This window comes from Rutilus rutilus (assembly GCF_951802725.1).
Source record: "Rutilus rutilus genome assembly, chromosome: 15".
In the NCBI taxonomy this organism is placed as follows: Eukaryota; Metazoa; Chordata; class Actinopteri; order Cypriniformes; family Leuciscidae; genus Rutilus; species Rutilus rutilus.
This window is the reverse complement of record NC_140220.1, coordinates 6530439-6543745: the sequence shown is the minus strand read 5'-3', so window position 1 is coordinate 6543745 and position 13307 is coordinate 6530439. Positions and strand designations below refer to the sequence as shown.

At 38.3% G+C, this 13307-nt stretch overlaps 1 protein-coding gene across 2 annotated transcripts in view; it reads left to right on the top strand.

The window, feature by feature from the left end:
* The first annotated feature begins 969 nt into the window (after positions 1-969).
* atad2b (ATPase family AAA domain containing 2B) overlaps positions 970-13307 on the top strand; it is a 93167-nt gene continuing 80829 nt past the window's right edge. The window contains exons 1-14 of one of the 2 annotated variants that reach the window (XM_084432434.1): positions 970-1251; positions 3709-3866; positions 4220-4251; positions 5126-5273; positions 7535-7631; positions 7896-8022; positions 8183-8338; positions 8481-8556; positions 8683-8784; positions 8907-9018; positions 9146-9261; positions 9395-9569; positions 12214-12302; positions 12559-12718. In XM_084432434.1, coding sequence (XP_084288560.1) covers positions 1141-1251; positions 3709-3866; positions 4220-4251; positions 5126-5273; positions 7535-7631; positions 7896-8022; positions 8183-8338; positions 8481-8556; positions 8683-8784; positions 8907-9018; positions 9146-9261; positions 9395-9569; positions 12214-12302; positions 12559-12718 — 1659 coding nt within the window. In that variant the 5' untranslated portion in view covers positions 970-1140. Of the gene's footprint in view, positions 1297-3708; positions 3867-4219; positions 4252-5125; positions 5274-7534; positions 7632-7895; positions 8023-8182; positions 8339-8480; positions 8557-8682; positions 8785-8906; positions 9019-9145; positions 9262-9394; positions 9570-12213; positions 12303-12558; positions 12719-13307 lie in introns of both variants that reach the window. The other variant, XM_084432433.1, reaches the window with a different exon arrangement.

Below are 13307 nucleotides of genomic sequence, written 5' to 3'. Positions count from 1 at the left end.
TATTACAATAGTAATTTCTCACTAGAAATTACATCAAAAGTGGAAAAAGTTGGTCAAAAATGTACATTTACACAAACTGACCACCAACCGCAACTTTCCGACGCCATCTTTATTTTCTAGTTCAACTGTCACAGAATGGAAAGCACAGGATTGTGGGATATCAAAGGCAGCGAAGGATACATCTATGCTGCCTTCATGCATTTTTAAGCTTTTGGATGCAGCCATTGAGTTTTGTAAGTGCAAATTACATTTTCCAAATTTCTTTCTGTCTGTCAGCACTTGATATAAACAAAGATGTTAAAGTACATCTGTATGGGATGGAAAATGTATTTAAAAAAATAGAAAAACTATAGGAAAAAATCATATTGGCTTTAAGAATTTCCATGACCTTTTAAGATAAGAATTTATTTTCCATTCGTGAAAGTCACACATTCAATGTGCCTGATATTTTCAGGTTAGAAAATATGTAATAATTATTACAATTAATTGTAATTTAACAATATCCTATCTATACTTTTTTGGCAACAACACCTTAACAAAAAGTACTGTGGCAGTACCATGACACAGTGAAAATATTTGATGGTAATATGATGCTTTGATATACGGTACTGTCCAGGGTACTTAAAAATACCATAGTACTACCATGGTAAGTTGCATGTTCAAAAATTATATGACTGTGGACCGCTGTTTTGTTACTCAAGAAAAAGACTAGAAAGACAGTTAACACATTTTGTAACTGTAAAATTTTAACTTTTACAATTTCCTTCACCAAATAAATATAATATTTTGAATAATTTATTGTAAAGAAATGTATTAAAACATCCCTACTGCCAGAACCGCCCGTGTAAATATAACCAAAAGAAAAACAACGTGTTATTTCTCATTTTGTCACCTCTTGTATACAAATCTATTTTTAAAAATGTCTCTGGCGCCAACTTCATACAAGCGCGCGCACTCACGCTTCTCTCTGAAGCGGAAGTGGCTCGCCGGAGAGTTTCGGCTGGCTGACAGCAGAGGGGGAGAGAGAGAAAGAGAAATGGCGCCTCGGCTCTCTACTAGCTGAGAGACACAGTCAGAACGAAAGCAACTGACAAGAGCTACAGGATAGGAACTGTCTATCAGCGGGGGCAGACAGCAATCATGGTGAACACCAGGAAGAGCTCGGATCACAAGCCCGTCAGTCCCTTCATCTCGGGCCGGACGAGGTCGTCTCAGAGGAACACCCCAAACTTGGACGAGCACAACAGCCGTGTAAGGAAGAGAGAGACACCGGCAGCCTATTCTCTCCGCCAGCCGGTTAGCGAGCTGTTCATTCTGGCCTCTTGGAGATGGATGGATGGATGGATGGATGTGTAGATAAATGGCTGGATGAATGGATGTCCACATCTTTTGTTCCCAAATTGCGCCTTGAGTGACACTTGGCGATGCAGAAATTGCAGTTTAATGACACGACAGCGCTTAATCGTGGCGTGTCGCTTAGTTTTATGTGTTTTGTCACACATACTAGCTGGACTTTAATAAAGCCGGCTGGCTGGTTTAACGCACTCAGTGCCCATAAGTTGTCTTTGTTACATTGGTGTCCGATTCGCGAATGAATCGTTCTATTGAACCGATTCTTTTGAATGAACTGAGCTAACAGATTCGCTGTGTTTGCATGGTACTTCACTTTGATAACTTTGGCATATACGATATATAACTTAATATTTGACCGTATATTTCTTTTCGAGCAGGTAGGGAAATGTCTGTATACACCTATCTATGTGTAAAAAAAAAAGAATTGGAGTAGGAGCACCGAGGTGAAACTCAAAATAAAAATATAGTTTTATTACAAACGTTTTGAAAACATAAGTAGTTTGAAAACAATTCACCACAAAAAAAGAAATAGCAGCGTTTTGAGTGATTAATTAAGTGAATCGGATCACCGAAAACAACAGTTCAATCGAAACGACTCGCTTACAAGAATCGAGCGTTATTTTGTTGCTGTGTGTTTGTTGCGCTCGAGAGGTACCGGCGCGCGCCATGCTGTCACGCGCTCCGACGCACCGAATAACAGTCACAACAAATGCGCGTTTGTCACCTTTTGTCGGATAAAAAACGTCTCGTCCTTCGTGTGTCTTCAACAATAAAACAAGCTAGTGTTGGGGGAAGGGAAAAGCTCAGCTGAGACAGACCCCTTGTGGCTCAAAACAGACATTGTTCGTGATTCTTTTGTAAAGTAAACTTTGAACCTGCGAGTATTTAGGTGAAACTTCTGATTCTGTGTGTTATCGGCTCTTGGCACGGGTTGTTTTTGTGGTTGTGCACATTAGGAAGGCCGTTTGGAACGATAATCCCGCATTCATAACATAGTTATCGTGATATTATGGAACTACAATGTTTTTTGGACATGTACCATAGTACTGTCATGGTACTGTACTGTATATGTTAGAGTAGTGAAGTTCCATGCTGATGTTACCGTCTGATGTCATCAGTACGACCACAATACTTTTTGCAAGGGTGTTCAGTTTAATTATCAAGTTCTGTGCAAGTTGTCAAGAATGCTTGAAGTTTTTTGAATAATAAGCATTAGATACGCTGCCACAAGTTTCTGGCATAAGTGGCTTGTCCTCTGGCAATGAATTTGGTCTGCGCTCAATATCCTTTATGTTGTTATGATTTTTGAGTGCATTATGTCACTATTTAATTTTACTTTGCAAACCTTTCAGTTACAGATTGATTTAATGTAGGTTTCCCACAGTCACTGAAATCCTGGAATCAATCATTTTAAAAACGTGATCTGGACATCTCTACAATTGTTTTGTTTCTATTTATGCGAGTTCTAAAATAACATAGTATTTCAATATTTTATCATTTCTATATAATGTTTAAAAATTCTTTAAAAAAATTACATCCTTCCTATGGTAATTAAAAAATGGAAATATCAGGACATTTTAAAATAGTGATTTCCAGGTGTGGGAAAATCATAAATTAATACTTATTATTGAACTAGTATTATTTATATATATATATATATATATATATATATATATATATATATATATATATATATATATATATATATATATATGACTTAAAAAAAATTATATAGTGAATATAGATGTATCTAAAAAATATATAATCAGTGAAATTTTTGTGAGCAAAACTTGTATTATGTATTATTTATGGCTGAGTGAGTCTGTTCTTTTGAACGAATCATCAAACCGAGTGATTCAATAGTGATTTGTTCTGAATTTGAATGCTTTAAAAAAATATTATCCAGTATTTAGCAAATGACTGGAAAAGGTAATGGAAATGATTTGGTTATAAAGTATTGGAATAGCATGATTTCATAATTTTGGCTAGTTCAACCTCATACTCTTTATGTTCTTATCTTGCATGTTATTGTGTGGTGTAACCGGTGGGTATGAATCATAGGCTTATTTAGTCAGCAGGGATGAGTTTGAATGAGATCTGGGAGGAGAGGATGAAGAATTTGGGAGATGACATGAGTCCTTCGCTCACCGGGTCAATAGAGGATGATGAAGTCAATTTCACGTGAAATCGATTGTTCTTTCAGGCGACTCGTGGCCTCAGCTGTGATATTGTGTCAAGTGTCCCTATAGTGCAGATCATATTTGAGTGTGGACTTGCCATCATCATAATTCTCTCTGTGTATTCTGCATGCTCGTGCAAGCTGTTTAATATCCTACACACCTCTGCCTGTTATAGAAAGAGCCCAGCAGTGATGTTAATAGCAGTAGCCCACGTTTGTCCCCACCTCCCAAGAGGACACGCAGACAGACGCCACCAAGTTCTACTGATACTTCTCCAAGTCCCCAGAGTAAAGGCCAGAGAGGCTCATGGACCATGTCCAAACACTGTACTAGGTGAGGTCGGACAGTCGATGTAGAGTTGCATGATTAATACTTATTTTTTGTGGTATTTTGATGATCTCATCCCATTATAATCAGTGTTGCAGCATTTTAGTTTCGTTGCTTGCTTTTAGTGCACATTGGCTTTTACACTGTCTACATGGCAAATGAGCAACGTGACATGCAGCAAATCTAAACATAATTTTCAATATGTTTTGACAAAATGTATTTAGACAAGAATTGCTTTTACTCAAAGAAAAAAAAATTAGGTGTTTCTGTTAATTATGCACTAAAACAAGGACTTTTATGTCTTTTTATACTATCTGTTAAGAGCTATTTTCTCATGCATTTTCCACCTTGTCTTCCAGGTTGTCCACTGGTGCCTTGCAGAATGGACACAGTAAGTGTATATTAGTGTATTCATTTTAATTTACTGAATCGTTCTTTATTGAAAGCTTACAAGGGAGGGTCACCCAATAACACATCTGATTTCTCTCCCAGCTGTTTATGTTCATTTTTGACATAACTGACTGTGTATATTGTGGATACCCTCCCAAGATGGGATTTTGACTTCATTTTGTGTGTTTTTGACCATTCAAGTTAGGGCTGCACAATATAACGAAATTATCGAAATATCGCAAATGTATATATGGCTTGCAATAACTGCGGTCATGAACAAAAGACAAAGAGAAAATCACTCGCTGCTCTTGGCTGAATAACTTTTGTAGCTTTAATAAAGAATCAGTATATATTTAATTCATACTGTGAAAACTAAGCAGTGTTTTATTTATTTTTACATTTGATTATTCAGTTTCTGTTGTTTAATAAACCTAATGTAGGATAACCTGAAACCCTGAACCCTGTGGTTTACACTGATATATAACACTTCTTATGCTACAGTAAAACACTGCTGTTCACTTTCAGAAGTTTAGGGATGTTTTCTTGTCACAAAAAGAATGTGAAATATTTATATAATTGTAAATATATTGTAAAGATAATTTAAGTTTATTTTACACACTTTAAGCATTATTGTATCGCATATCGAATATCGCATTATTTAATGAGTTATCGCAATTTTCTTCAATATCGTGCAGCCCTACTCAATAAGTCATGAAAGAGAACTTAATTTGGTGCTCTTTCGATCTGTAACACTCAAAACAAATAGACCGCATTTAGATGAGTTACATCAGGTTCGATGTCAATGATGTCTGATCATGAAACACATCAGTTCATCAGGGGATGACTTTAGTAACCCCCTTTTTTTTAACGCATAGGTCGAATGAGTCTGAGGGGTGATTCTACATCAGAGGGGGACCATGGTCGTATGAACGGTCATGTTGAGCTCAAGAGAAGCCGTCGCATCAGGAAGTCCCAATTCGAACACCTCAATCAGAGTTTACTTTTCGACCAACTCGTCAACAGGTAAAATCTGATGCTTGTTTGTATAGTTAATTCATGCCTGAAGTATGATGATAGTTTCCTTGAAATAAAGTAAATTCCAAACTTCAGACTTTCTCTCAAGTGCAAAAAGACCATTTATTGCCAATGAACTTATGAAACAGCTTGTTCAGGATCTTTGCTTCTTTTCTTACTGACGACAGACAAATGTAAACATGAACACATGATTAACTACATTTACACGTCTAGACACCTATTCAGTGTTGGCCCAAACAGTCAGCAAATTATTAATCTCCTGGGTTGTCTTTCTGTAAAGTCATTGAGCGTCAAATGATGTTGGATGGTACTTTTCCGCTTCACGACTACATACCAACTAGAGTTTCACCCCACTAAGAGCTCACAGTTCGAAATCATGTTCTGTTTGGACTTTGTGTGCGTAGGTTATAATTCCCTCATGATTTTGAGTAGCTAGTGTATAATTAGTAAGACATCTGAAGCCAACAAGGTTTACTCTTGCAGAAACAGGCACTTTAAACTCAAGAACTAAAACAAGACTATATACAGATTTCACGAGCCGATCTAGAAGTGGGCTCACTATGTATAGTGATGGCAGTTGTTCAGCTTGCATTCAGGCACATAATGGTTTCTGATATAATTGGTGATTCCCAGCCAAGGCTACATGTATCCCAGGGGTACTTAAGCAGGTTCTGGCTGTACTTGAAAAAGATCTAGTCTTTGCTTCATTAAACCTTGTAAGTCTTTGTCAAATTTTTTACAAATGACATGCATCTGCCTTTGGTAATATTTCACACTCGTTTGAGCTTCTGTGTTGTTTAAATTCCACCATAATGATACAAAGACTGCAAATGACTGTACTTGTGTTAAAAATCTCATCTTGAGCTCTTTTATACTGTAAATAAATATGCTGTCATGGCTTTCTCAGGGAAAGTTTTGTGATTGAACACGCATTTGTGGTTTGACGTTGATGAACACATGGCATATTTACACTGGCAAAGAGTGGCATTTTCATTTAAGTCCAATGTGAGTCAAGCAACACACTCACACTGTGGATTGTGGGATTGACAGCAGATCGGAGACTATGTTGAAAGCATCAAAAGGTTCATAAATGCTCAAATTTATGCAGATCCCAAGTGAAAACGTCAGGTGGCATCCAATCATTGTGAGGTGCAGGTAGTGATGTTCGTTATGAGCGTTTCAAAATATGCAAGTTTTCCGGGAGTTTACATATTGAACGCTTTCCAGTTGTTGCATATTTGCTCAATATTGCTGTGTGGATGTTGTCATTGAGAATAGAATAGGTTGGGTTTAAAAAGTTGACTAATTTGACACCGTATATTTATTTTGGCCATTGGGAAACAAAGCTTGCATCTTTCCAACTGTAATTGAATGTAGGCTATATGTGATGATTATATTGGTCGTGTCCTGAACAAAAAAATTAAACACACTCACTTCAGACACACCCCAGAGCTTTTTGAGCGGCGCTGAGCTGAGTTTTGTAGTCAGTGTTCATGTACCATTACAGATGCGACGAGATAACGTTGAAATGCAATTTTAACCAGTGGATTTACTAGGCTGTCCCCTATCAAGGATTTTAGTGTGAGCTAACATGTTGCTGCTAGTCAAAGACAGATGGTGGAAGTGTATTGGAGAGAGGAGACCTGCTGGTGTGGCACATGAATGGGCTGAGCTGCTTTACTCGTTCTGAGCGATGTTACTCCATACTGAAGCTAGTAAACCTCTTTATGAACTCTCTACCGATTACTGATTTTTACTGTTTTTAAATATCTGAATACGTTTGTGTATCACAGTTCGAGAACTATTGTTTTATTAGACTAAAAATTAAAAACTAAGTTTTGTTGTTGAATTGAACTCTTGTGTACATCAACACAAGATGTACATCAGATGTACATCTGTGTACATCAGTTGTCAAAAGTACCAACTTCGGTACCAAATTTAAGAAATGTGATGATACCAGCATTTCCCTCTAGCATTTTGAGCGCTGTTGAACAGATTCTTAAACACCTCTGATTGGCCATTGTGTTGATGTACTCAACATGTATGTCTGTGATTGTCTACAATAATCAACAATGACATCTTTGACGCTCTTCGAGTGCTTACACTGATACACACAGGAGCGTTTGATAGCGGCGTCTATCAGTCGATCCGCTGATATGTTAGGGATCCGCTGATAGACACCTGCTTTTAAACGCTCCTGTGTGTATCTATGTTTAACATTTTTTACAACTCTACTTGTCTGTTGTTAGTACGGCAGAAGCAGTTCTTCAAGAGATGGACAACATCAGCAGCATACGGCAGAATCGGGAAGTGGAGCGCCTCCGCATGTGGACGGACACTGAACTGGTGACTCCTCCTATCCTTTAACACTGATTACACAGCAGAACAATTGGGCCGCCTTGTTTTCCATCTCATTAAGCAAACGATTGCTCGCATTGAGGTTATTAAAATCCTGTGTTACTCTGAAGCATTGGCCTCTCTCTTCAGTGTGGGCTGTGAACCCACTGATGAGTCAACTCGCATACTACAAACTACATTGCTCCATTTATTCTTCTCCACATTTCTCATTTATATGCTTATTTATTTGTTTATTTCATTTTTTTGGTTCAGGAAAACATGGACATGTACTCCCGTGTGAAGAGGAGGAAGTCTTTGCGGAGGAACTCGTATGGAATGCAGGGGCATCACAAAGTCATGAGCAAATCAAAGGGCCCTGAAGAGGAGGAAGGAACTGAAGGTATATGTGGATTGTGGACTTATGAGGAGAACAAATAATGGTAGAGAACAAGATATAACATTTATGCTGTGGTATATTATTATGTAAAAAAATCTGGCACCAAGCAAAAAGAGTACTGCTTTGAAAACTGTTGCAAACAGTCCTCTTTCTCATTTTTAAGAGTCTCATGAGGAGGGAGAGGAGGATGAAGATGTGGAGGCTGATGATGATGAAGACGATGAAGGAGACGAGGCAGAAGAGGTTGGAGAGGAGAACGACAGACCTTATAACCTCAGGCAGCGTAAAACTGTGCAGCGATATGAAGCTCCCCCAATAGGTAGTCGCTTCGGACACATTCACACGAGCAACAAAGCTCTCTATGCTAAGCCATGTAGTCTGTGCAATTATTAAAATATTTTAAATGATGATTTTTGCCTTTTGAATGTGTTTTTTTTTATTTATTATTTGTGTTTTCTCAGAGCCAGTGAACAGGAAGCAAAGCAAGGGCTCTCTGTTCGACACACACCGATCTCCTGCAAGAAGAAGCCATATTAGGTGAATAATGGTTATTTGCAGCTGTCCAGATTTTTCTGTCCTTATGTCTCATTTCTCCCTGTTGTATGTTTTATGATTTTTGGAGGGTTATTTATAATTTTTTGTCTTCTGTATTTTTATCACCAGAGTAAAGAAACATGCCATTCACAGCAGTGAATCGACATCATCATCAGACGAAGAGCGCTTTGAAAGGCGGAAAAGCAAAAGCATGAGCCGAGCTCGTAACAGGTGACATTACCAAACTGAATGACTGTTTATTCACTCAATTCGTGGCTTGTTACGGAGCTGAAGTGTGTGAACTTTTACTAAGGTTTGATGTTGATCTGTTATTTGTCTGTATTGTGTGACAGGTGTTTACCCATGAACCTGCGGACAGAGGATTTGGCTAGCGGCGTTCTTCGAGACCGAGTAAAAGTGGGTGCCAGTTTAGCGGATGTGGATCCCATGAATCTGGACACTTCTGTGAGTCTTAGAGTTTTATACTCATGTGCATTCAATTCATTAATCCTCTCCTTGATGCTTCATTGATTTCCATTGAGGATAAAGATGCTTTGTGGGCTAGCATATGTTCTTGTCTCTTTCAATGCAGGTGAAGTTTGACAGTGTTGGAGGTCTCACCCACCACATCCAGTCTTTGAAAGAAATGGTCGTCTTTCCTCTACTATATCCAGAAGTGTTTGAGAAGTTTAAGATCCAGCCTCCAAGGTGTGGCTTATTGCTTACATGATTTTCTTTCACAAGGGTTTTCCAGTTTAGTGTGTAATATGCATCATGCTCGTAAACGTCTCTTGAAGCGCTGGCTGAGGTTGACGCCAACAATTTCCCCCCCTCTTTGCAGAGGATGTCTGTTCTATGGACCTCCAGGAACTGGGAAGACGCTGGTGGCGCGGGCTTTGGCTAATGAATGCAGTCAGGGTGACAGGAAGGTGTCTTTTTTCATGCGCAAGGGCGCAGACTGCCTCAGCAAATGGGTGGGAGAGTCTGAGCGACAGCTCCGCCTACTTTTTGACCAGGTGATCTTGTAGACAACCTCACAACCCTGATCCCAGTATGACCTTGAGCTAGTTTATGTTGTCTGTGAGGTGATATTTGTTGATGAACAGATATTGCACATTCCTGGCCGTTTGCTAAGTTGTAATGAATGGAATACCAAACATCCACCTGTTTCAAGAGAGAATACTATCTCAACAGCCGTTTATGATCACTATTTATTCATATTACACATTTAAGGTAAGCTTTTATAAACTCATGGTGTACACTAGTCTCTGGGTTCACAGAGAGAGACACTAGGGTTGCCAACTGTCCCGAATTAGCCCGGACGTCCCGATTATTGGGCCTAATTTATTTGTCCCGTTCGGGACCTTCCTTGTCCCGTTTATTGAGTGCTACGCTGATCTGACTGATACAACAGCAACACGACAATTGAGAATGGTCACGACACCGGTCATCATCCAATCACGCGCATCAGACCATACCAATAAACTATAAATTAAGAATTAATTATTCTTTTGGGACAAATAATTTGATTTGCGAACAGAATCCTCAGCTGTCTGATCGCTCCCGGTTCGATCCGGTCTCGCGCTAACGGCAAATCCCTTTTACTGTCCGGCCGGGTTTCTATTTCGGCAAATCAGTTTTGGTGAATTTAAACAACGTGATTATTGTTCATAAGTCCAGCATCCAGCCACGCAAGAAAACATGCAATCTACCTGCGGGAATAATATGCTGATGTGATTTGCTGCCCAAGAAACACTGATTATTTGAAGTCAAGATTCTTTGATGAATAGAAGGTTCAAAGGAGATTTATCCGAAATAAAAAAGCTTTTGTAACATTATAAATGTCTTTACTGTCACTTTTGATTAATTGAATGCATATTTGCTGAATAAAAGTAGGCTATACTTTCTTTAATTTCTTTCAAATGTAGTGTATAATGTTACAAAAGCTTTCTATTTCAGATAAATGCTATTATTTTGAACTGTGTTTTGTGTATAATGTGACTTTTTTTGTGTGACCTTAAAATTCGTTTTAGAATTAAATTGTACACATAAACATGTTAAGCAAAACAAATATGTTTATGTCTGAGAACCTTTTAAACACATACGAGCCTGAAATGACATATACTTTGTGATACAGTACAAATATTTTCCTGTAAAGAAGCACGATTGTCCCACATTTTTCTTTTCGGAAGTTGGCAACCCTAAGAGACACCAATATTTTAATGATTCATAAAAGATGAAACGGTGATGTGTGATGTCAGACTTAACAATCGCATTAGGGCTAATGATTTGTGTTAAATACTACCGATAAGTGTTAAACTTTGGAGTTTAAGTTTGCAGTTTTAAATCCAATTTGTCATTTACATAATAATAACAATAACAATAACAACATTAATACAATTAATGAGTTTAATAAATGTTATATTATAAAAACCTTAGACTGTATTATAGTATTTAACATCTAATTTAAACCATGAAAATAAACAAATGGATTGATTTTATATGTTATTAGAATAAATCATGTAATTATGCTATTTACAACTGTTATGATTTTTTCACAATTTTAGGAAAAAAGATTTGCACTTGGCACTCTATATAATATAAATATAAATGTTACCTCCCACCACCACTGAAGCAACCATCAAGCAAAAAAAACAAAAACAAAAAACAATTTATAATTTTTTCTACTGTAAAATCATAATACAGGATCTTTTAAACAGTGCTTTTTCCCCTCCAAAGCTTCTTTTTGCTCTTTGTTCGTTCTTGTGGTGTATCTCAAGTTGTCTTGTTGTCTAGAGTCACATATCCCTATAAAAAACAACAACAACAGGTGTCCGTAGCTGGATTTCCATCCAAACGTAAAGCGAATCTTCCAAATTTGCAAAAAAACAAATGCAAATTGGTATAGTAACCAACAGTAAATAAAACACCATAAGCGGAAACAATAGTGATGTGTCGGACTCTGAGCCGACTCCTTTAAGTGAACGGGTAGAGTCGGTTCCCGCCTGAGAGCCATTTTCCCTTTTTGTATATTAATACAAGACAGAATAATATGATTATCCTTTCACAGACACGTCAAGTAGTCACTATCTGAAAGTTATTTTGATGTGTATATGCATGTGATCACGTGTGATGACGTTACCGGTGCCGCGGCTCTCGATTCATCTCACGCACATACAGTAGGCTACACATTAACATAATATTCAGTCACTGCATGGAGTGCGTGTGGTCGAGCAGTGTGGTGTAAAGATCATCCTTAATATCACGTAACACACACAAGCCTGCACTCTTATTACTGAGCTGAGCCAAATGATCCGGTTCGGTTCCCTAAAAAGAGCCGAAATTCCCAGTCACGTGGGATTAATGTGAGCTACATCAGAATTTATTTGGCAAATGTGTTTCCATCTCCCATTATTCGCATTAACTTTTTTTGCACAAGTCAAAAACCACTTCAAGCGAGCGTGTAAACGTTTTTGCGAATTACGTTTTTTTGTTTTTTTTGGGGGCATTTCCATCTCTCGTTTCTGATGCCATACTTCAAAATGTGCATAAAAACAGGGTGATGGAAACACAGTTAGTCTCTGTTCTTTCCCTAGCTGCTTTGATGTTAGGTATGAGATTGTCCAGCCACACACCTAACACTTCCTGTCCTTCTGGCAGGCATACCTCATGAGACCCTCCATCATCTTTTTCGATGAGATTGATGGCCTCGCTCCTGTTCGCTCCAGCAGACAGGATCAAATTCACAGGTAATGCATTCAAATTAATGTGGCGGGTATTGCAGAAGGTTTCATCATCAGGATCAGAAATGCTCCTGAAGGAATCAGATAGTTCATTATGATTTCCACACAAAGGGTTTTGCTATTACAAGGAATGTATCATGGAAAACAAGAGATTTCTTGCTCGTTTGAAATGAGTTAGATGCCCTACCCGCATTTACACATCAACACCTTTTCATTGTACATGCAAAGAGGTTAGCCAGTCATTGTGTTTTAATTTTTTTAGCTCCATAGTGTCCACATTACTGGCATTGATGGATGGTTTGGACAGCCGGGGGGAGATAGTGGTCATCGGTGCTACAAACAGACTCGACTCTATCGACCCCGCACTCAGGAGGCCCGGACGCTTTGACCGGGAGTTTCTGTTCAACCTGCCAGATAAAAAGGTGCCTGTTTTTTTACTTTGCCTGTTATTGTGTTCATTGCCCGCAGCCAACTGACACTCTGTGTCCCAGACAGTCCTTGGTGTCCCACACTTATCCTGAAATAGTCTGACAGCTCAGTTTCTAGTCTTTCGCAGCCGTTTTGACCTTTGAAATGCATCTTATCTGATAATCTCGCATATTCCGTTTGTCAAGCTCGTTGACAACTTGACAAATGGAATGCCAATTAAATTTGATGAGTTCGGTTTAGCATGCTGCTCACCGCTGATATCTGGGCATTCCTGCTTTAGTTCAAAACATTTCATGACTGGTGTTGAAGCCTTTAACGTTACCTTTAAACGGAAGATTTTCAAGTCACTTTTACAGTCAAGCTACTGTTTTGACTTAGTATTTAGCACTCCAAGCTATAAATAAATAGACGCTAACTACGTAGAAGACTTTAAGGGAAATATCTTTTTTAATTTATAGCATATATATCTTTCCTTTGTCCACCGGTCAGAGCGGTTCTGCACTATCTGCACAAAAATGAGGATTTCAAATAGGGTGCTTTCTAGCATTTGAACAATCAGTGTACTCTAAATACCAGCAATCA